Below are 25,282 nucleotides of genomic sequence, written 5' to 3'. Positions count from 1 at the left end.
GCTCCCCGCTGAGCAGAGAGCCCGACTCAGGACTCGATCCCAGGACCCCAAAATCATGACCTGAGCCGAAGGCAGCGGCCCAACCCACTGAGCCAGATTTTATTTATTTATTTGACAGAGAGAGAGACTGCAAGAGAGGTAACACAAGCAGGGGGAGGGGGAGAGAGAGAAGCAGGCTTCCCGCTGAGCAGGGAGCTCGCGCGATGCAGGGCTCAATCCCAGGACTGGGTTAATGACCCAAGCCCAAGGCTGAAGGCAGACACCCAACGACTGAGAAACCCAGGCGCCCCTCCAGACCTAATTCTTAAAGTGGTTGTCTCCTCCTCTAAACTTTACTACAGGACTAGTTAACAAACACAGGGAAAACACTCCAATCCAAAGAAATGCAAAGTTAAAACAGTCAGTCATGAAAGAGATCTTCTCTTACCAATCAGCAAAAACTCCCCAGTGACTAACTAAGGTAAGGTGAGAGCCATTGTGCTGCCAATGTGCTGAATAACAAAACACACGCCTTTGGAAAAACATGAAAATGGCTCAAAATATTAAATGACACCAACATTTTCCTTCAATAATTATACTCCTGGGCATATATCCACAAAATACACAACACTGTGGTAATGAAACAACGATGAATCCCAATGGGTACTTTTTCCAGAACGTGTGATAGAAGAACACCCAGCGGCTGAAGTGGTAGACAAGGGACAGGTTCCAAAATGTTTGGTATGACATGCTAAGCAGCTGGGACATGACTCGCCAGCAAAACACCTTGGCAGCAGTCCTAGTGGAGGATGACGGCCTAAACCAGTTAGTTTAGCGGCAATGAGAATGCAAGAAAGCTGAATTCAAGTTTATCAATGAGAGGAAATCAACAGGACCTGTGGACCCCTTAGATGGTGGGGGAAAGAAGGGAAGGAGGGGGGGGCGCCTGGGTAACTCAATCAGTTAAATGTCTGTCTCGGGCTCAGTCCATCATCCCAGGGCCTGGGATCAAGCCCCTCGGGATCCCTGGCTCCACCGAGAGCCTGCTTCTTCCTTTCCCTCTGCCCCTCCCCCTGCCTGTGCTCACTCACTCTCTCAAACAAATAAATAAAATATTTTTAGAAAAGCTGGGGCGGGGGGGCGATTCCTGCAGTGATGCCCAAAGCTGTAAAGAATGAAAATAACTTTCCATAAATCAAAAACTGTTTGGCTGGGGACTGGAAAAACAACAGGCTAGGTATCTAGGGTACAAACTACTGACTTTCTCTCGTACTAACCATAGTAAGAGATGAAAGTTTGAGTTGTTCTGACAGATCTCCAAGGATCTCTCATTTAAGAGTATCCTCCAACAAAATGGAAAAAATTTATAGCCAGAGATTTCATAGTTGTTATGCAGTTGAAAAAAAAAAATTATTTGACTAGGAGAAGGGGTGGGGCTCCAACCCAGTGGTCACTTAAAAGAGCTATTCCTTGGCTGTTCCTCGTAATCTTTTAGTTCCTTAGCTCTTAGGAACATCACTTCACAAAGACTGCCCAGGCTTGCTAACTTCCTTCCCTGCTTCAAGTGAGGATCTGACTACACGGAGAAACTTTGCCTGATCCATCACAAACCTTCTGAAAAACAATCTGATTACACATATAATAAAGACTTGTTGGTCTTCACATCCTTCAACCCAGAACTACCATTTTCAAGAATGCATCCTAAGCACCGATGTCAACAAACACTTTCAAAGACAATCATCACTATTTACACACAAGCTACTTGCCCAATCACAGGAAAGTCACTGTGTTGTTTTAAACAGAAAACTGTTTCGAAACAAGCTACCTGCACCACCACAGGGACAACGTTAAAGGGAAGGTAGCGGAGTGCCGTGATGGAATACTATGCAGCCATTACAACTCTTTTCCGACAACACTCTGAGACTTGTGACCTTGTCCCAGACAGAATTCTAAATAAAACAGGATACAAAGTTATCCATTACGACTCTAATTTTTCCAAGGGGAAGAGAGTGATGTTTTTATGGTTTTTTTTTTTAAAGACTTTATTTATTTATTTGACAGACAGAGATCACAAGTAGGCAGAGAGGCAGGCAGAGAGAGAGAAGGGAGAAACAGGCTCCCCGCTGAGCAGGGAGCCCAACGTGGGGCTCGATCCCAGGACGCTGGGATCATGACCTGAGCGGAAGGCAGAGGCTTTAACCCACTGAGCCACCCAGGCGCCCCTTATGTTCTTTTTTTTTAAACAGTTTCTGAGGGGCGCCTGGGTGGCTCAGTGAGTTGGGCCTCTGCCTTCGGCTCAGGTCATGATCTCAGGGTCCTGGGATCGAGCCCTGCATCCGGCTCTCTGCTCAGCGGGAGCCTGATTGCCCCCCCCCCCCCGTGCCTACTTGTGATCTCTCTCTGTGTGTCAAATAAATAAAAATCTTAAAGAAAAAAAAAAGTTTTGAAAAAAGTAATCACAAGGGAAATTAGAAAATACTTTGAAATGAATAGAATGTACCAAAAATTGTGAGATGCAGCTCAATTAGTGGTTAGAGGGGAATGTCTAGCATTAAATGTTTAGACAGACTAATCAATCAGTATTTTAAAAAACCAGCCTCTGGGGTCCGTGGCTGTCTCAGACGGTAGGGCACATGACTCTGGATTGCAGGTTGGTAGTATGAGGACCATGTGTGGGGTAATAGTTTACTTAAAATAAAAAACAAAGCAAATAAAAGCCAGCCACAAACCATATATACCCCAGTTCTTAGTTACGAGAAATTCCAGGAACACCAAATCAGCAAATATTGACAGATACTTTACATTCTGGTCATTCATAGTTACTCTGAATCCCCTTAGAAACTCATGTCTATAAAACATGTGAATAATAATACATGCAGCGGTACAACCATTCTGCTTCTCTGACCTCCAGTGAGAGCAGGAGTTAATGCAAACAAGGGACTGGGGCCAGTATGGACGCTCAGAGAGTGGCCGCACGGCGGTTTCAAACCGCCAACAATAAATGGCCACCAGACAGGTCACGACACAACAGGAGTTAACAGTAAACACTATCATTTTCTATAACCCAAACCTACCATCTCATAAAAGCAACTAGACTTCGCAGGGTGACACATTCTGTCCCACAGAGATGCCCAGATAATTACCGGGCCAGATAATGCTGAAATGAAAGACCACGTCCTAGGCATCAAACAAGGGCTCACGGCCCAGGAGGTGACAAGTAAAAGGAGAGCTTCCGAGACATAAATGCAGTGGTGGCATCAAGCATGGGACCCCGCAGCGGAGATCCCACAGGACAGGAGGCAGTCCTGTGAAGGTGAAAGTCTCCAAGGGCACTCAGGAACTCAGTCCACGTGGGACACGAACTAAAGAGCATTCTGGGCAGACAGCTCATGGACCCGAAGGCTGGAGGAGCAACCTAGAGGAAATCGATGCCGGCTCCCCGCCATGCTCCAAGAGGGAAAGAAGTCTTCCTGCCACGGGCAGCTCAGCACAGCGGGTGGCTTTGCCGAGAGGAAGACTGGGAAGGCCAAGGAGGCTGCAGGAGTCAGGGGCTCTGCTCACAGAAGACCGCAAATACTGAGAGAAGAGCTTGGACTTCATCCAGCAAGCAAGAAGGAGCCAGTTTAAGGTTTCTGAAAAGAAAACTAATTGTGGGGCGCCTGGGCAGCTCAGTCGGTTCCGTGTCTGCCTTCCGCCTGGGTCACTATCCCAGGATCCTGGGATAGAGCCCCACATCAGGTTCCCTGCTTGCAGGGAAATTGCTTCTCCCTCTCCTCCTCACTCATGCTCTCTCCTGCAATCTCTCTCTTGCTCTCACTAAAAAAAACTTTAAAAAAAGAAAAAGAAAAGAATCAGATATTCACTGCAGAAAGATCCTCTAATTATGCTTCTCGACCACAGTGCCTTCTAAGAATCACCTGAAGATTCCACAAGTTTTGTTTTGTCAATAAACACCATTCTTATAAAGCTCTTCCTGCTTCTTTGTAAGACAAGTTTTAAGCCTCTAAGGTTATTTTTTTAAATTCTAAGTCCTGACTCTTCGTGTGTGTGTGTGTGTGTGTGTGTGTGTGTGTGTGTGTGTAAGAGAGAGAGAAAGACCAATGAGAGGAATTTAAAGGGGTTCGGTAATAATAGAAGAGATCAGAAATGAGGATGGGAAATCTAAGATGCTGGACCAGATAAGAGGGCAAATCAACAGCACTTATCACTGTTCAGGTTTTGTGTGGTGAGGGGAAAAACAAAATCAGGTTTTTATGAATGCAGCTGCATTTAAAATCTTTTAAAAGAAAAATGAAAATCACAAATAAATGCTTTGAGGATACTCATCTAGAATTTCATAAAATATTCATTCACTTAACAACCTGATTTCATTTGAAATTCTGATTTCTGGCCAAAAGGATCCAAACCAGCTCATAGCAAACAGGACAGATAAGGTATGAGGATCCTGGCTTACCATGTTTTGTAAAGTACAGTTACCATTCTGAGGTTGGATGGCTGGCTTTTTCATTTGAGAGGGTCTCAAGGTTAGAACTTTCACCAAAAGTTTCTTTCTTCCATCCTTCTAAGATGCAAGCTTGCTGTAAAACATTTGGCAGTATTAGGGGCACCTGAGTGGCTAAGTGGGCTAAAGCCTCTGCCTTCAATTCAAAAATAATAGCTCCCCCCCAAAAAAGCCCACATTGGGCTCTCTGCTCAGCGGGGAGCCTGCTTCCTCCTCTCTCTTTGCCCACCTGAGATCTCTGCCCATCAAATAAATAAATAAATAACCAAAAAAAAAAATTTGGCAGTATTGAAAAAAAAGCACTTTCAGGGGCACCTGGGTGGCTCAGTGGTTAAGGCCTCTGCCTTCGGCTCAGGTCATGATCCCAGGGTCCTGGGATCCAGCTCTGCATCTGGCTCTCTGCTCAGCACAGAGCCTGCTTCTCTCTCTTTCTCTCTCTGCCTACTTATGATCTCTGTCAAATAAATAAATAAAATCTTTAAAAAAAAAAAAAAAAGCACTTTCAGGACACCTGGTGGCTCAGTTAAGCATCTGCCAGGGATCAAGTCCCACATGGGGCTCCTTGCTTCGTGGGGAGCCTGCTGCTTCCTCTGCCTGCCACTTCTGCTTGTGTGCTCTCTCTGACAAATAAATAAAATCTCTAAAAATTAAATAAATAAGGACTTTCAACCAAAGTTTTCCATTTCATAGAGGTTACAAAAAAAAATCCCCAAAGCAAAAAAAAAAAAAAAAAAAAAAAAAAAAAATCCCCAAAGCAAATGAACTATCAAAACACTGTCAAGCGTGCCTGGGTGGCTCAGTGGGTTAAGCCTCTGCCTTCAGCTCGGGTCATGGTCTCAGGGTCCTGGGATGGAGCCCTGCATCGGGCTCTCTGCTCAGCGGGGAGTCTGCTTCCCCCCTCTCTGCCTACTTGTGATCTCTCTCTGTCAAATAAATAAATAAAATCTTTAAAAAACACAAAACCAAACCACTGTCAATATTACAAGGTACAGCTTTGTGTCCAAGCAGAGTTCCAAAAATCACCAAGGGCAGCCTACCAGATTCCTAGAGAGAGCCCCTCCCCCTTCCATCATCATGATTTCAAACTGAAAAGGGGATGGGGAGAACCTCAAGGTACTAGGCTCCTGATTGTCAAAACAAAACAAAACAAAAACAACAACAAAACACTTCATGACACACTTCTCAAACTCCCACCATTCTCAGCCATGGGATACACGTGGTACATCTTCATGGGTTATTAAAAAATCTTAAAAAGAAGAAAAAACTTACTTATGAGAGACAGAGAAAGATATTAAAGACACACACACACACAGAGAGAGAGAAGCGGAGGAAGAAGCACATTCCCCCACAGAGCAGGGAGTCCAACGTGTGGCTAGATCCCAAGACCCTGGGATCATGACCTGAGCGGAAGGTAGCCGCTTAACCAACTGAGCCACCCAGGATTACAAAATTTTATACAACGATTAGAAGAATTTTCTTAAATCAAGCAGAGCTTGGAATATAGCAAAAATTCAAAAACGAAACTATCTTTTCTAAAAAGATAATCAGGAAGGAAATTAAGCCCAACTAGATACTGAATCATATAAGGTGAGTACCCAAAATCAAAACAGCATAATCAAGGGGCACCTGGGTGGCTCAGTGGGTTAAGCCTCTGCCTTTGGCTCGGGTCATGATCTCAGGGTCCTGGGATGGAGCCCCACATCAGGCTCTCTGCTTAGCGGGGAGCCTGCTTCCCCATCTCTGCCTGCCTGCCTCTCTGCCTACTTGTGATCTCCCTCTCTGTCAAATAAATAAATAAAATCTTAAAAAAATCAAAACACAGCATAATCGTGGGCACTCACTGGCTCAGTAGGTAGAGCATCCAACTCTTGATCTCAGGGTCATGAGCTCCAGCCCCACACTGAACATGGAGCGTACTTAACTAAAGTATTTTATGAAAACCCAAAACAGCACAATAGAATAAAAAGCTCAGAAAAAGACCCAAATACAGATGGTAATTAAGTATTCAATAAAGGCATTCGCATCAGTGGGACATGAAGACAGGACTTCTAATAAATGGTGGTGGGGGGCGCCTGGGTGGCTCAGTGGGTTAGGCCACTATCTTCCGCTCGGGTCGTGGTCTCGGGGTCCTGGGATCGAGTCCCGCGTCGGGCTCTCTGCTCAGCGGGGAGCCTGCTTCCCCTCCCCCCCTCTCTGCCTGCCTCTCTGTCTACTTGTGATCTCTCTCTGTCAAATAAATAAATAAAATCTTTAAAAAAAAAAAAATGGTGGTGGGGACAAGCAGGCAGCTCTCTTGAAGATCATCGAATTGGACACATACTTCTCAGGATACTTCAGCACAAATTCCAAATGAAACACGGATGTAAATGTGTACGGAATCACAACAGTGAACACAGTAACGACTGAGCCACCCAGGCGCCCCACACACACACAAAAATCTTCCAAAGAATTCCTACAAAATGATACCAAAAACAAAAATATAGAAATGCAAAAATGACACCACAGGAAACTCAAAAATATACAAATGGCCCTAAAGCTCCATCTCTGCTCTAAGAGAACACAAAATGAAGGTAGACAGAAACACCTTCTATTGTAACCACCAGACAGCAGTTTACCTCTACTATTCGTCTCTCCTTCTAGATACTTTCTGATCTTTGGTGGGACCAAGAAACAAGCTCTGGGCAATGACTTGGAGCAGAAATGACACACACAATTCTAAGGCATGCACTTAACTGCTGGTGCTGAAACCATCCAGAGGAACTGACTGTTTCAAATAGTGGCTATTACCAAGTGGCAGATATCCAAGTGGCTAGGAGGAGCCCCCTCACCTCCACTCATCCTACCCCCCATCTGTAATCCACACACAGCTGGGGCCAGATATAAGCGTTTGTTGTTTGAAATCCCTGAGACTGAGGAGTTATTTTATTCCCAAGGCATTGCCTAGCCCATCCCAGATGTAAGTTGCCTCACCTGTCAGGCAAAGTCTGACAAGGCCATGGGAATAGGCAGTTTCTCATACAGTGCTACTGAGGCCAAAACACGGAATGATCTCTATGGAGAACAATTTCCAGCATCTATGGAAATCACTAATGTATTTACCCCTGACATCCTGCACACATGCAAAAACAATTTAAAATCAGGGGCGCCTCGGTGGCTCAGTGGATTGAGCCTCTGCCTTTAGCTCAGGTCATGATCTCAGAGTCCTAGGATCGAGTCCCACATTGGGCTCCCTGCTCTGCGGGGAGCCTGCTTCCCCCATTCTCTCTGCCTGCCTCTCTGCCTACTTGTGATCTCTCTGTCAAAAAGGAAAAAAAAAAGCAACTAAAAAAATTTTTAAATCAAAGTTATACATGGAAATATTGTTATTAACAGCAAAAGACTAAAAACAAGCCCAGTGTCTATTTTACAGGGACTGGCTGAGTAAGCTGTGGCAAATCCATACAGTAGTATACAATGTAACTGTACGTAAGAATGAAGACCCACGAGAAATGGATGCAGGTATCCAAAGACTGTACCTGAAGTTTATAGGCAATTTTAACTTACACAGTTAAAAGCTGTAAATGGTACAAATGTCCATTAATAAACAAATTAGGATAAATTCATATCACAGAGTACTACTCAGCCTCTCTCCCTCAAAAAACTACTGGTACATGCAACATGGGCGATTCTCAAAAACATGATGTTGAACGAAAGAATTCAGACACAAAAAATAATGGGGCTCTGAAGAGTCCATTAATACAAAGTTTAAGAACAGACACAACTGATCTCTGCAGAAAGAAATCAGAATAGTGGTTACCAAAGGGAAATGGGAACTAGGCGGAAGAGAATATGAAGCAACTTTCTGGAATGATGGAAATGTTCTGATTACATATCAAAACTTAGTGAGCTCCTTGGGGCACCTGGGTGGCTCCATCCATCTGTTAAGCATCTGCCTTCAGCTTAGGACATGGTCCCAGGGTCCTGGGATTGGGTTCCACGTGGGGCTCCTTGCTCAGCGGGGGGCTCCTTGCTCAGCGGGGAGCTCGCTTCTCTCTCTCTCTTTCTCTCTCTGACAGATAAAGAAAATCTTTCAAAATAAATAAAGCATCTTCCCTTTATTTTATTTCTTTTCAGTGTTCCAGAATTCGTGGTTTATGTACCACACCCAGTGGCATCTTCCCCTTTAAAAAAAATTATAAAAAAAGCTAATCCTTGTAACACTTGCCATATATATGCACATGTATGTATATATACACTTCTACCTTTGTCAGTCCTTAATCTCTACCTCTCTGAATTTTCGGAAAATTATTTTCCGAATACACTGACAGCAGCATACAATAAAATGCTTCATGTTAAAAAAAAAATTAAATATACTCGTATACCGGGGCGCCTGGGTGGCTCAGTGGGTTAAAGCCTCTGCCTTCGGCTTGGGTCATGATCCCAGGGTCCTGGGATCCAGCCCCGCATTGGGCTCTCTGCTCGGCAGGAAGCCTGCTTTCCCCCTCTCTCTCTGCCTGCCTGCCTCTCTGTCTACTTGTAATCTGTCAAATAAATAAATTAAATCTTAAAAAAAAATATATATATATATATATATACACACACACACACACACACACACACTTGTATACCAAACAACAATCATGTTCATTGTGCTCCTAGATATGTATCCAAAGGGATGGAAAACGTCCACACAAAGCCTTCCCACAAATATTTACAAAGCAGCTCTACAACACTTAATTGCCAAAACTCTGAAGTAACTAAGAAATCCTTAAGTAGGGGATAAAGAACAGATACGCTATAATACAGCCAATGAAATACTATATGGTACTAAAAAGAAATGAGCAACCAAGCCATGAAAAAAAGCTTAACTGAACTGTTAATTCAAAGAAATCAGGGCGCCTGGGTGGCTCAGTGGGTTAAGCCGCTGCCTTCGGCTCAGGTCATGATCTCAGGGTCCTGGGATCGAGTCCCGCATCGGGCTCTCTGCTCAGCAGTGAGCCTGCTTCCCCCTCTCTCTCTCTGCCTGCCTCTCTGTCTACTTGTGATCTCTCTCTGTCAAATAAATAAATAAAATCTTTAAAAAAAAAAAAAAAAGAAATCAGTATGAAACGACTATGTACTATTTCTAACTATATTACATTTTGGAAAAAGCAAAACAATGGAGAGAGTAAAAACTATAGTTGGAGGATGTCAGGAAGGATGAACAGGCAGGGCAGAGGACTTTTAACCAGTGAGATTATTCCATATGATACTGTAATAGTGGATGTACGTCTTTATCCATTTGCTCAAACCCACAGAACATATACACCACCAAAACAGAAAACCCTGATGTAAACTACAGACACTGTGAAAGTTACCAGAAAGGAAAGGGGTGGGGGTGGGGGGGGGTGGGTTAAATAGGTAATGGGGATTAAGGAGTGCATTTATTTCACTATATGGGGCACCTGAAACTATTATTATACTGTATGTTAATTAACTGGAATTTAAATAAAACAAACAAAAAAATATCCAGCAGGAAAGAATGGAAAGAGTACCAAATGCCACTTTTTCCCCAGTATTAAAAAACAAAACAAAACTGGGGCACCGGGCTGGTCAGTGGGTAGGCCAGGCAACTCGTGATCTTGGGGTTGTGAGTTTGAGCCCCACACTGGGCTGGGAGATTACTTTAAATTAACAAATAATTAAAGTGTTGGGGGGGCACCTGGGTGGCTCAGTGGATTAAGCCGCTGCCTTCGGCTCAGGTCATGATCTCAGGGTCCTGGGATCGAGCCCCGCGTCGGGCTCTCTGCTCTGCAAGGAGCCTGCTTCCTCCTCTCTCTCTGCCTGCCTCTCTGCCTACTTGTGATCTCTCTCTCTGTCAAATAAATAAAATAAAATCTTTAAAAAAAATAAATAAATAAAATAAAGTGTTGGGAGGAGGGGCGCCTGGGTGGCTCAGTGGTTTAAGCCGCTGCCTTCAGCTCAGGTCATGATCTCAGGGTCCTGAAATCGAGTCCCGCATCGGGCTCTCTGCTCCGCAGGGAGCCTGCTTCCCTCTCACTCTCTCTACTTGCCTCTCTGCCTACTTGTGATCTCTCTCTCTGTCAAATAAATAAATAAATAAAAATCTTTAAAAAAAAAAAAAAAAAGTGTTGGGAGGAAAAAACCACCAATCTAAAATGAAAAAAACCAAACCAAACCATAGACATTGGGTGACAATGAGGTGTGAAGGGAGGTCCACTGACTTAACAAGGGTCACCCTCTGGAGTTGCCTTCATGACTCAGTCCGCTGAGTGTCCAACTCTTGATTTTGGCTTGGGTCATAACCTCAGCAGGGAGTCTGCTTAGATTCCCCACCACCCCCCTCCTCCAACACCATTCCGGTGAGCTGGCTCTCTCCCTCCCTCTCTCTCTAAAATAAATAGATCTTTAAAAACAAACCAAAACAAACGTAACCCTCTGGTGGGGAACACCGACAGTGGGAGAGCAGGCATGTGCTGGAGTAGGAGGTACACGGGAAATCTCTATACTTCTACTCAATGTTGCTGTGACCCTAAGACTTCTCTAAGAAATAACGTCTTTGGGACATGGGGCTGGCTCAGTCAGTAGAACATGTGACTCTTGATCTCGGGGTTGGGAGTTCAAGCCCCACATCAGGCACAGAGCCTACTTAAAAACAAAACAACCAGACACCCCTAAATACAAAATACAAAAATAAAGTCTACTGAAAAAATCTGAATGAACAGGAACATTTCAATGTATATACTTTTACCTCAATTGTTTAAAGCTTTTGGCTTCTTAAGAAACAAACTAGGAAGCTTTTAACTACTGCTGTAAAAATGTCTATAGGTATAGAACAGTGTATGCAGCATGCTACCCTGTGTAGGAAAGGGGACGAGTAAGAAAATGTTTGCTTTTATGTACACAAAGAAACACTGAAATAATCTGATGGGATGATGGGGGGAGCTGTGGGAATGTACACAAAACCATTTTCCTAACAAAATATATACAAATAGGGGTGCCTGGGTGGCTCAGTGAATTAAGCCGCTGCCTTCGGCTCGGGTCACGATCTCAGGGTCCTGGGATGGAGCCCCGCATTGGGCTCTCTGCTCTGCGGGGAGCCTGCTTCCTCCTCTCTGCCTGCCTCTCTGCCTACTTGTGATCTCTCTCTCTGTCAAATGAATAAATAAAAAAAGTTAAAAAAAAATTCTCAGGTATTAGACATGCAGACATAAGCAAAAATAAAAAGAAAAGAGCCACAAACAGGTCCCTTGGCACGTATGTCCCTCTTCTAGGATTTCTCTGAAATACAAACTGAAGTCTTAGGCAAAAAAAAGTTTGAGCAGCAACTGACAAAGGCAATACAATTCAACACCAACCTTACATTAAACATCATGGATGGAAGTCATCCTAAAGTGTTGACAATCCTTTAGTTTATTGGATATATAAAAAAATTAAATATATATTTTTTTAAGTTTCAGAATCCAATCAACCTTTGAGGCTCTGCCAACTACCAAAAGTAGAAACATCTTCCTTTTTCCAAACCTCAAAAGTTATGCCCCACTAAATTGAGATTCAAAAACTGCAATGTATAAAAATGATCAATATACCCAAAACTCTTGTAATTAGCATATTAAATCAGTTGGCCTGAAATCCAAATTTCTATTAGACAAAGGGATTAGCCAAGCAAAAGGGATTTAAGAAGTGAGCCAACTCAGAAATACTATGAATCTAGTTTCTAATAGGATATTCCCCAAACTGGTATTCAGAAAAACGCTGGGAGGTTGAAGAGAGGTGCTAACTGGCGAGTCAAAAGTCTTTTCCTGGGGTGCCAGGGTGGCTCAGCGGGTTGAGCCTCTCTGCCTTCGGCTCAGGTCATGGTCTCAGGGTCCTGGGATGGAGCCCCGCATTGGGCTCTCTGCTCAGCGGGGAGCCTGCTTCCCTTCCCCTCTCTCTGCCTGCCTCTCTGCCTATTTGTGATCTCTGTCTGTCAAATGAATAAATAAAATCTTTTAAAAAAAAGTCTTTTCCTATGTGGATAGACTTATTTAACCATTAAAATTTGGAAATTTGAGGTGCCTGGGTGGCTCAGGGGGTTAAGCCACTGCCTTTGGCTCAGGTCATGATCTTGGGGTCCTGGGATTGAGGCCCGCATCAGGCGCTCTGCTCAGCGGGGAGCCTGCTTCCCCCTCTCTGCCTGCCTCTCTGTCTACTTGTGAGCTCTGTCAAATAAATAAATAAATAAATAAATAAATAAATAAATGACTATTTATTTGAGAGAGAGGGTGAGACAACACAAGCAAGGAAATGACAGAGGGAGAGGGAGAAAAACCTGCACAGGGCTCGATCCCAGGACTCTGGGATCATGACCAAAGCCAAAGGCAGACACTGAACCTACTGAGCCACCCAGGTGCCCCAAAACTCACAAAAGTCTTTAAAATTTCATATTCAATAGCAAGGGCACAGAGTGACAGGGATGTTCAGGTACTGCACACAGCTGGGGGAAGCAACTATCAAAAACCTTAAGAATATTCATCTACGGGGGCCTGGGTGGCTCAGTGGGTTAAAGCCTCTGTCTTCGGCTCGGGTCGTGATCCCGGAGTCCTGGGATTGAGCCCCACATCGGGCTCTCTGCTCCGTGGGGAGCCTGCTTCCTCCTCTCTCTCTACCTACTTGTGATCTCTGTCAAATAAATAAATAAAATATTAAAAAAAAAAAAGAATATTCATCTAACTTCTGGAGAGCCTGAGTAAAATCAGTCAGTTGAGTGTCCAACTCCTGTTTTCAGACCAGGTCCTAGTATCTCAGGGTTCTGGGACTGAGGCCCACATGAGGCTCTGAGCTCTGCAGGGAGTTTGTTTCACATTCTCTCCCCCTCCCACTCATGCATGCTTGCTCTCAAATAAATAAAAATCTTTAAAAAAAAAAAAAAGGAATGTTCATGTAACTTTTACAATCTTTATTTTAAGAAAATAAACAAAGCAGATACTTTACTTACAAGGATGCTCAGAAAGAGCTAACAAAAAAAGAGCATAACAAAAGAAGGCGGGAGAGAAAGGGGAGGCAGGCAAATGCTCAATAGGAAAATGGCTAAATTTGGAGCCATGTAAAATGAAATATATGCAATGACTAGAAATTAGTACTTTTATAAACTCTGTAATACCCTGGGAACACATTCTTAGTATTAAGTTACAAAGTACCTTTTCAAAATATGCATAACAATACAATGGCATTGTTTTTACATATATGCAGGAAAATCAAAACGAATTTTATGAAAATATTACAATCCTGTTCTCTGGGTGGTAGCTTTTATTTGAGATGAGTTCAAGTCGGCAGAGAGCTCAAACTCCTTAGAAGCCCAATGCAACCATATTTCATTTTAGCTTATCTGTACTTCTCAAACTGAAGTGCACATCAGTGAATGTATAATAAAGCCACAAGAAAAGCACCCTGTGCCATCCTTGACTCTAAATTTCAATTAGTTTTACCAAAAAAACGTTTAAAGGAATTTTTGTAATATTACACAGAAAACAAAAGAATTTTAGATCAAATGAGTTTTTTCTTCTATGCCATTTCTTTCTAAGACTGTCCCAAATATAAGAATAACTTTTTCTTAATAATTAGATCATTCCCTTGGAAACTAAGAGAAATATATGAAGTACAGAGAATTCTCAAAAGTCTCATTTGGTTAATTTTTATTTTTTTTCCCTATGTACGTCTTCCCTTTCCATTGGAATCACTACTTTTTCTATCATCAAAGATCTTTACCACTAGGAGTCATTCAACACTCATCTTATACTGCTAAGGCCACAGTGAACAAGAAATCCTTAAATTCTTCCAGGACCTTACTTCCCAAATGACAAGAATAAAATTAGTCAATTCGAAGTGGACTGTGGACTATAGATCTCCTTCTGAAAGACAATACAATACAGCTTTGTACAGGATAATAGAGGATATCTTTAGGACCTGGGAGAAGGTGACGATTTCTTAAATAGAATACATGCAAAAAGCAACAACAATAAAGAAAATATTGCTAAATTGGACTATACGGAAATTAATACTCCTGTTCATCAAAAAAGATGATGTTAAGAGATTGAGGCGGGACTCCTGTTTGGCTCAGTCAGTGGAACAAGACTTTTGATCAGGTTTCTAAGTTAAGCCCTATGTTGGGTGTAGAGATTACTTAAAAATCTTTAAAAAATAAATTTAAGGGGCGCCTGGGTGGCCCAGTGGGTTGAAGCCTCTGCCTTCGGCTCAGGTCATGATCCCATGGTCCTAGGATTAAGCCCTGCATCGGGCTGTCTGCTCAGCAGGAAGCCTACCTCCCTCTCTCTCTGCCTGCCTCTGCCTACTTGTGATCTGTCTGTCAGATAAATAAATAAAATCTCTAAAAAATAAAAAGTAAAAATAAAAAAGTTTTTTAAACTTCAATGAGGCTTAAAAAATTAAACAAGCACCCCACTGCAGGATATGTAAATAGTAGAATATGAAAAGGTCGATTTCATTGGTCATTTGAGAAATGTGAATTAAGCCATAAGGAGATACCATGACACATCCATCATAATGGCTAAAATTAAACAGATTATGGTGAGGATATGTAGAAAATGAACTCTCTTACACAGTACTCAGGAGAGTATAAAGTGATATAATCATTTTGGAAAACAGTTTGTCATTATCCAATAAGCTAAATAAACATTTATGACCCAGCAAGTCCTCTTTTATCAAAAATGTATACATATGGGGGGAAAGTGTATGTATATGTTATCAAAAGATACATATAAGAATGCTTACCACAACTTTACTCCTAACAGCCAAATTCTGGAAAAATTCCAAATGACCGTCACCACCAGAAAGGATCAAGTTATACTGTAACACAACGGAATACTGCACAGCCTTAAAAATGAACCCACTACTGCTACCCACAATGTGGACAAACCACACAGTGAGAACAAATGAAGCCAGAATGAACTACAATGTATAATTAATTGTATACAAAGTTCAAAATAGGCAAAATAATCTGCGGTGTGCCAAAGTAAGGGTAGTGGTTACTTTTGAGGAGGACGATGTTAATGACCAGTAAGGCAGTAAATGAAAGATGGGTGTTTTCTGGAATGCTAGCCTTGGTAGTAAATACATAGATATGTTCCCTTGTGGTAATTTACCCTGTGTAATGTTTACGATTGGTATACTTTTCTGTATGTAAAAAGATAAATTTTAGTTAAATAAAAACACTAGAGGAAAAAAAAATAAAAATAAAAAAATAAAAATAAAAACACTAGAGGGGCGCCTGGGTGGCTCAGTGATTTAAGCCTCTGCCTTGGGCTCAGGTCATGATCTCAGGGTCCTCGGATGGAGCCCTGCATCGGGCTCTCTACTCAGCGGGGAGCCTGCCTCTCCCTCTCCCTGCTGCTCCCCTTGCTTGTGTTCTCTCTCTCTGTGTCAAATAAAATAAATAAAACCTTAAAAAAAAAAAAAAAAGAACACTAGAAAACCTCTATGAGGAATTAAGAAGGGTCTAACCTTATCAGGTATTTTTAAAGTATTAAGTCATTGGAACTGTGGTCATAATACAGAGATGAATCAAATTAATAAGGGAAATAAAAAATAAAAAGTAGAAATAAATAAAAGAAATAAACCCAAGTACATATAATAATTTGTCATATAATAAAATGGCCTTTTTAACTAGTGAGGGATGACTAGATTATTCAATATGGTTTAAGAAAATTGAGTAGCCATTTGGCTAAAAAGTCAAATAAAGCTGGATTCCAATCTCACTCTCTAAATCAAATTAAACTGTAAAGGACAAATATTTAATACATAAAATGAAACCATCAATACTAAAAATGTGTGAACATTTCTACAATCTTGGGCGCCTGGGTGGTTCAGTCATTAAGCGTCTGCCTTCAGCTCAGGTCATGGTCCTAGGGTCCTGGGATTGAGCCCCGCATGGGGCTGCCTACTTAGCAAGGTGCCTGCTTCTCCCGCTCCCACTCCCCCTGCTTGTGTTCCCTCTCTCTCTGTCAAATAAATAAATAAATCTTTAATGTACCAAAAGAAAAAAAAAAAACCAAAGTCAAAAAAAATTAGGAAAAAGGATCTTCAGCAGAAGTATTCAAAAAGCTCTTGAAAATCAGTAAAATGGGGGCGCCTGGGTGGCTCAGTGGGTTAAGCCACTGCCTTCGGCTCAGGTCATGATCCCAGGGTCCTGGGATCGAGTCCCACATCTGGCTCTCTGCTCAGCAGGGAGCCTGCTTCCCTCTCTCTCTCTCTCTCTCTGCCTGCTTCTCTGTCTACTTGTGATCTCTCTCTGTCAAATAACTAAATAAAATCTTTAAAAAAAAATCAGTAAAATGATCAACAATCAAGGACACACAATTCACAGTAGAAATACAAATGGCCAACATATATAAAAAGATGCTCATTGGTACTAGCAAAAAAAGGCATAGGAAAATAACATGCTTTCACTATTAAAGCAGGTGTTTGAAATAAGAATGTCTGGGGTGGGAAGGTAGGAAATAGGGTGACTCTAGAATGCAGTGTTACACAGTATGACCCTTTACCACCTATCAAAATTTTAAATGGTCATCATGCCCTTTTTCTCTTTCTCATCCAGCAACCCAAGTGAAAACATTCATTCAACCAAGATACATACAAGAGGGATGTTCACAGAAGCACTATCTGTATAGTACCAAAAACTGAGAACCCAGAGGTCCACCAACAGGGAACTGCTGAAATTTAACACATCAGCCTCCACACAATGAAATATTACATGCCTATTAAAAGAGTAAGGTAAATTTTCTAGGTGCTATCAAATAAAAAGGTGTTATAAAATCAAAACAAATTACAGAGGGGTGCCTGGGATTCCTGGGATCGAGCCCTGCATCCGGCTCTCTGCTCAGCAGGGAGCCTGCTTCCCCCCTCTCTTCCTGCCTCTCTGCCTACTTGTGATCTCTCTCTATCAAATAAATAAATAAAATCTTAAAAAAAAACAAATTGGGGCGCCTGGGTGGCTCAGTGGATTAAGCCGCTGCCTTCGGCTCAGGTCATGATCTCAGGGTCCTGGGATCGAGCCCCGCATCGGGCTCTCTGCTCTGCAGGGAGCCTGCTTCCTCCTCTCTCTCTGCCTGCCTCTCTGCCTACTTGTGACCTCTCTGTCAAATAAATAAATAAAATCTTAAAAAAAAAAAAAACAAATTACAGAAATTATGTGGTGCGACATTTCTCCCCTTTTTTCTAAAATAACAATTACACTGTTTGATTCTATTCTGCCGTATCTGTAAAACACATGGCATATGAAGGAAGGAACTTCATCTTCTGGGGGGTTATCTCAGAGTCATTCTAAAATACTACACCAAGCCTACAGTAGGTACCAGAAGGGGGGCATCGGGTTCTCACAGTAGGGGAGTCCGATGGAGGTTCTCCCTCTTCCTCTGCCCCTCCCCCTGCATGCAGGACACTCAAATAAATACATCTTTGAAAAATTGTATTTTTTTATTGATGTTAGTATATTTACATGCATGGGGGCTTCACACTGTGTGGGTTTGTTTGTTTTAATTAAAAAGCAGGTCCCTGGGGCGCCTGGGTGGCTCAGTGGGTTAAGCCACTGCCTTCGGCTCAGGTCATGATCTCAGGGTCCTGGGATCGAGTCCCACATCGGGCTTTCTGCTTGGCAAGGAGCCTGCTTCTCTCTCTCTCTCTCTGCCTGCCTCTCTGCCTACTTGTGATCTCTCTCTCCGTCAAATAAATAAAATCTTAAAAAAAAAAAAAAAAGCAGGTCCCCGAACTTGCACTCGGGGTCAGGGACCAATACTGCTAAAGGGAGGAAACATGAGCCAACTAAGAAAGGAGTTGCCACTGAACTTCATCAATGAAGAACAGCTGGATAAGGGTGCCTGCGTGGCTCAGTCATTGAGCGTCTGCCTTCAGCTCAGGTCGTGATCCCAGAGTCCTAGGATTGAGCCCCGAATCCCGACAGGGAGCATGCTTCTCCCTCTCCCTCTGCCTGCCTATCTACCTACTTGTGCTCTGTCAAACAAACAAATAAATAATCTTTAATAAATAAGTAAATAAAGCAGTATTTTTAAAAAACAGCTGGATGAAGAAAGCTTCAGAGTGAGGCCCCACAGCCCTCACAAAGGTTTTGGACTAGAGCTATGAGAAGTCAGCGGGCATCATACTGACTTTCTAGAATGCATTTACATTTCTGCAATGCTCTAATTTCATAAGTCATTGGTATTGTTTCTCTAATGAGAACAAAACAGACATCTTACTCCTGTATACATCGGTAGAAGTTAGTCTAGACCGAAATTTTCCTATCAAAATTTTAACTATCACAAAAGGAAACAAATTAACATATGAGACCTATCTGATCAAAAAGTGTGATTAAGGGGCACCTGGGTAGGTCACTCGGTCAAGACTGAAACTCGATTTCAGCTCAGGTCACGATCTCTAGAGTCCTGAGATAGAGCCCTGCAACAGGCTCCTTGCTCAGTGGGGAGCCTGCTTCTCCCTCTGCCTGCTGCACCCCCTACTTGTGCTCATACTCTCTCTCTCTCTCTGATAAATAAAATCTTAAAAAAAAAAAAAAAGAAGAAAAATTCTCTCTCCCTATACCTCACCACCCCCCATATTGTGTTGGCGATGGTATGAGGAAACAAGACATTCTTACACAGTAGAACCATAAAGTGGAGCCATCATTATGATCAGTAATTCAGCAACATGGATCAATACGAAAAATGCACATCTCTTTCCAACCAATTGACTCCAAGGAACTTACTTAACTATTACCCTCATTGTTAAGCAAAAACTCTTTTAAGAGGGGCGCCTGGGTGGCTCAGTGGATTGGGCCGCTGCCTTCGGCTCGGGTCATGATCTCAGGGTCCTGGGATGGAGCCCCGCATCGGGCTCTCTGCTCTGCAGGGAGCCTGCTTCCTCCTCTCTCTCTGCCTGCCTCTCTGCCTACTTGTGATTTCTCTGTCAAATAAATAAATAAAAATTAAAATTTAAAAAAAAACTCTTTTAAGAATTAAGATACATAGGGAAGCCTGGGTGGCTCAGTTGGTTGGACGACTGCCTTCGGCTCAGGTCATGATCCTGGAGTTCCAGGAGTCCCGCATCGGGCTCCCAGGTCCACGGGGAGTCTGTTTCCCGCCCCCGGCGACCTTCTCCTCACGCATGCTCGCTCTCACTGTCTCTCTCTCAAGTAAATAAATAAATAATCTTTTTTAAAAAATTAAGATACATAATATTTGTAGAACTCTGTGGGTATACGATTTAATACAGATTGCTTTCACCATGATTTTACTAAACAATTTCAGAAATGTAAATATTCTTTGCGAAGAACTAAACACCTCTCCAGCTCTGGAATCTCAGAACAGTTGTGTATGTAAAGTATAAAAAAGTATATTGAAAAAAGGCATACAGGGGCACCTGGGTGGCTCAGTGGGTTAAAGCCTCTGCCTTTGGCTCAGGTCATGATCCCAGGGTCCTGGGATGGAGCCCCGCATCTGGCTCTCTGCTCTGCAGGGAGCCTGATTCCTCCTATCTCTCTGCCTGCCTCTCTGCCTACTCGTGATCTCTCTCTGTCAAAGAAAAAAAGAAAGGCATACAGAAAAAATTTGCTGGGACCTCAGATTATGCATGGTCTCAAAAGCACAAGCAACCCAGCAAACAAAGTTGGGACTACATCAAAATTAAAAGCTTTTCTACTACAAACAGTACCAACAAAAATATGAAAACACAATCCATAGAAATGAGACTATTTACAAATACAAGGAATTTGTATCCAATATATAAAGAACTCTTACAACTCAATGATACAAAAACAACCCTATTTTAAAATGGGTAAAGGACTTTAACAGACAGTTCTCCAAAAATACAGGAAAGGCCAAGCAGCACAGGAAAGATGCTGAACTTGAGTCAGCAGGGAAATGCAAATCAAAACCACAATGACGGGGGCGCCTGAGTGGCTCAGTTGGTTGAGCAACTGCCTTCAGCTCAGGTCATGCTCCTGAAGTCCCCGGATGGAGTCCCTCATCAGACTCCCTGCTCAGCGGGGAGTCTGCTTCTCCCTCCATCCCTCCCTCCTCTCATGCTCCCACTTTCTCATTTTCTCCCTCTCTCAAATAAATAAATAAACTATAAAAAAAAAAAACCACTACAATGAGATACCACTTATATCCACTAGCATGGCTGTAAGAAAAAAAAACAAGAGCAAGGATGGAGAGAAACTGGAATCTTCATACACTGTAGGTAAAACAGCACAGCCACTTTGGAAAACAGTTTGTCAGTTCCTCAAAATGTTAACCACAGTTTTATGACCCAGCAATTCCACTCCTACAGATATACAAGATAATTGAATACATCCACACAAAAACCCCTACACAAATATTCTTGGCTACATTATTCATAGTAGCCAAAAAGTGGAAACAACCAATGCCCATCAACTGATGAATGGATATATATATGTAGGAAGTACCTACATAAAAGGCAGTATTACTTGGCAATTAAAAGAAAAAAAAAAAAAAAAACGAGAAATGGCCAACAAACACACAAAGACATTCAACTCATTACTCGTTAGGAAAATTCAAACCAAAGCCATAATGAGATGCCACTTCAAATTCACTAGCATGGCAAACAAACGGAAAGTAGCATGTGTTGGCAAGGATGGAAATTGAAACCCTCACGCGTTCCCAGTGGGAATGTAAAATGAATGGCACAGCAGCACCAGAAACCAGTGTGGCAGCGCCTGTTAAACATAATTACCGTGACCCAGCAATTTCATTCCTAGGTGGATATCTGAAAGAGCTGAAAACAGGTATTCTAACAAAAACTTGCAGCCAAATGTTGGCAAGCACAACACCCCAAAAGTAGGTATAACAAAATGCTCATTAAGTTAACTATGTAAGGTAACAGATGTGTTTAACTATCTTGATCGTAAGAGCACCTGGGTGGTTCAGTAGGTTGAGCACGTGCCTTTGGTTTGGGTCAAGATGCCAGCGTCCTGGGATGGAGCCCCACAGCAGGCCCCCTGCTCAGCGGGGAGCCTACTTCTCCCTCTCCCTCTGCCTGCCACTGCCCCTGTTTGTGCTCTATCCCTCTTACTCTCTGTCAAATACATGAACAAAATCTTAAAAACAAAAATCTACCTTGCTCATAGTACTCTTTCTACCACGTGTACGTATATCAAATCAAGTTGTACACTTTATGGGGCGCCTGGGTGGCTCAGTGGATTAAGCCGCTGCCTTCGGCTCGGGTCATGATCTCAGGGTCCTGGGATCGAGCCCCGCATCGGGCTCTCTGCTCCGTGGGGAGCCTGCTTCCTCCTCTCTCTCTGCCTGCCTCTCTGCCTACTTGTGGTCTCTCTCTCTGTCAAATAAATAAATAAAATCTTAAAAAAAAAAAAAAAAAGTTGTACACTTTAAATATAGGCAATTCTATTTGTCAGGTACTCCTCGGTAAAGTTGGGGGGGGGATTTTCTAAGTCCATCAACTGATGAACAGATAAACAAAATACCGTATATATCCAAACGATGGACTATTATTCAGCCACAAAAAGGAACAAAGTGCAGATCAATGCTACAACATGGAAAACATGTTACATGAAAGCCAGACAAAAAAAGGCTACACATTGTAGGATTCTATTTACAGGAAATGTTAAGAAAAGAGAAACCCACAGAGACAGAAAGATCAGTGATTGCTCAAGGGGAAAATGCGAAGTGACTGTTTAATGGATATGGAGTCTCCTTTAAGGTGATGGAAAAGCCCTAGAACCAAACAATGGGGATGGGTGTACCAGTTATAAAGATATTTAATGTCACTTAATTGTATAAAATAATAAATTTGGGGAGCGCCTGTGTGGCTCATGGGTTAAGCCTCTGCTTTTAGGTCATTGTCTTGGGGTCCTGGGTCAAACCCAGCATGGAGCCCTCTGCTCAGCGGGGAGCCTGCTTGCCCCCCCACCCCCCCATGCCTCTCTGCCTACTTGTGCTCTCTGTCAAATAAATAAATCTTTTAAAAAATAATAAATTTTGTTGTGTGTTTTACAAACTTTTAAAAATGAAATTAAATACCAACATGTGCTACAACACGGATGATCCTTGAAAACATTAAGTGAAAAAAAAAAAAAGTCACAAAAATCCACCTGTTTTAAGATTCTATTTACATGAAATGTCCAAGATAGGCAAATTAGGAGGCAGAAAATTGATCAGCGGGCTGCTTGGAGCTTGGGGTGGGGGTGTACAAGGGAGGACCGGGTGCCAATCTGATGGCTAAAGAGTGTGGGAGGGAGGGGCAAAAAAGGTTCTAAAATCAGATTGTGGTGATAGCTGAACAACCCTGTGAACACACAAACAAAAAACACTGGACAGTACATTTTAAATGGGTGAATCATACAATATGTGACTTATACCCCAACGGAAAAAAAAAAAAAAAAACAACACACACACACACACAAACAAAAACCAACAACCATGCTTGGATACAAACATTGCAACTGCACCTTAAAAAACTCTATGACATTACCCTTACAGTGATTCCAGCCAATTTCTACTCCTTTACTTGTGTTAAAATCAGAATTATAACAGTGAAGGTATTTTTTTTTGGTTACTGTGGAATCTGATTATGTTGAGAGACTAACTGAAGCTTAATAAATTCTACTATACACAGACCCTGTCATTCCATTACTTACTGTCGGGAGTCAGATGTGCCCTCCTTGTGAGCCAGACACCCAGAGCCTGGAATTATTCGTCGCTTTATGGAAGCTCCCTAACTTGAATCACTTCTGAAACTTGACTTTAATTCCGAAGCGGAGACCTTGACTTCCATTTCTTCCGGATGCCGCCGCGGAGTGTAAAAACTGCAGAAAGCCTTTACTAAATGCCGACTGAAGTACGGCTACTGAGCATGCCCGGCGTGGCTAAGTCAATTCAACAACATTCCGGAACAAAAACTATAGTTCCCGCGTTAAAAGGTGGAAAACCAGAAGACAGGAACAATGCCTCGCAATTCGAACTAAAAGGAAAGGCAAGGTTCAAGGGCTAAGCGGAAGTGAAGGACAGAACTTACACAGCTCAAACTTCGTACCTGGTAAAGTGATGACCCCCACCCCCCCACAAAAGCCTAAAACAGATTAACAAGAGACGGGAGGTCAACTGGGGGTGAAGGATACCAACGAGGTAAGCTAACCACACGTTCTTCTAAATCTGCCCTATCCAAAACTAATATTAAGATGACCAAGCCTTCACCGTCAACAGTAATAAATGATATACTGTGATGAAACTCACTTCGACGAAGTTCCCTTTCTACAATAGAAAAAGCCGAGCCGTGGCCAAGATACAACCAACAACGTTTGCTAAGCTCTCAGCTCCTGCCTTCAACCATTTCCACCGCCATCTTCTAGATAAGAACCCAGAACCTTTTTCTAAGGGGCTTTCAGCAGCATCACCTCCGCGCAGCGAGCCCGGGATGGCTGCGTTGCTCAGGTCGCCCAGACGCGCTAAGGAGGAAGCCTCCACCTTGCTCCTCTCCGCGCCTGCTAGATGCACACAGCTGGCTGCCGTCCTCCTTCCCCCAACATGACCCCCCGGCCCCTGGTCCGCTTTTCCAAGGTCCGAAGCGAGGTGGGGGGCTCAAGGCCCGGTGCGCGGGCCTCACCTGCACACGCCGCGGATGCAGGGCTCCAGCCAGATGCGGTAGGCGGTCTCGATGTGCTCCTGCGACACCTCCTCGGGCCGCACCGTCTCCGCCCAGCGCCAGGCCGCCTTCTCCAGCTGTAGCCGCGGGGCCATGGCCTTGGCCCGAGAAGCGCCTCCCGAGCCAGGCCGTAGCTGCTGCCGCTGCTGCTGCTGCCGCCGCCCAAATGGGCTCCGCCACCTGCCAGCAATGGGGACCAGGCGATTCCTCAGCCAGCTGGCCAGTCAATCACCTGTGCGCGCCACTGCCGCCGCGCCCGCCCGCCCGCGCTCGACCCGCACGACCGGCCGCAAAGCGCCGCCGCCGACACCCGACACCCCTCGCGTCCGCAGACGTTGGAGGTGTACTCCCCGTCGCTGTGGGCGCATGCGCGTTCCCAGCAACCTTTGCGCCTCCCGCGCCTCTAGCCCGACGGGCGGAGGAAAGGGAAGCCCCTGTTTGGGGTAGTGTTGCCACGTCCTCACCGGCGCTGCTGGGCAAGCAGCGTCTCAGTTCCTAGCTAGGCTAGCGTCCTGCATACCACTGCCTAACAAGCCGGCGCCTCGAGGGCAGAAGGCTGCCTGTTTTGCTCTGTGCTACTTCCCCTTTAACCTTGAAGGAGTGACGCGAGAAGCTATTTCAACGCACACCATAGGGTCGCTGGACTGCGGGGTAGGACCTGAAACCGGGTCACCAAAAAAACCAGGGTCGGCTCTCTAGAGGATTATTAAACTTGAGCCTGGGCCGGTTCCGATTCCTTTCCCGAGCCCTCTTGACGTCACGGGACGTTCTGGGCTTTTCCTGAACTACAGCTGGACTACGTATCCCGGCGTGCTTCCGTGCTGTCACTCACTGGATGCTATGCATGCTGGGATTTGTAGTCCTCGAGGTTGAGAGGGCTTGGAGGGGAGGGGATTCCGGGTGGGCTTTCTCGGGCTGGGAGGGTCTTCACTGCAGTTGGCTGACCCTCCTCGCGGCTGTTACCTCCTTTTGATGACTCTTTAATGCTTTGCTGAAGCTCTTCTCTAGCTCCGGGGTTTAGAAACATTACCTTTTTATACAAGTCCTGCCCCAGGATATAAAGACTAGCCTGATCGAAATGTTTTGTAAACTGTTAAGAGCACTGCTAGAGGGAAGATTTTTGAGGACTTTACATTTGAATGAGAGCCCTCC

General features: G+C 43.6%; 1 protein-coding gene across 5 annotated transcripts in view; it reads right to left on the bottom strand.

Annotated features, from left to right (window-relative positions):
* The window catches only part of USP48 (ubiquitin specific peptidase 48), a 101,624-nt gene extending 77,171 nt beyond the window's left edge, over nt 1–24,453 (bottom strand). For all 5 annotated transcript variants that reach the window (XM_046006720.1, XM_046006726.1, XM_046006735.1 and 2 more), the window contains exon 1: nt 24,092–24,453. In XM_046006720.1, coding sequence (XP_045862676.1) covers nt 24,092–24,225 — 134 coding nt within the window. In that variant the 5' untranslated portion in view covers nt 24,226–24,453. The remainder of the gene's footprint in view (nt 1–24,091) is intronic.
* Between the last annotated feature and the right edge of the window lie 829 nt (nt 24,454–25,282).

The sequence above is a fragment of the Meles meles genome, chromosome 1 (genome assembly GCF_922984935.1).
Source record: "Meles meles chromosome 1, mMelMel3.1 paternal haplotype, whole genome shotgun sequence".
NCBI classification, from domain to species: domain Eukaryota; kingdom Metazoa; phylum Chordata; class Mammalia; order Carnivora; family Mustelidae; genus Meles; species Meles meles.
Note: the sequence above shows the minus strand (reverse complement) of the source record. Positions and strands in the feature narration are given on the sequence as shown.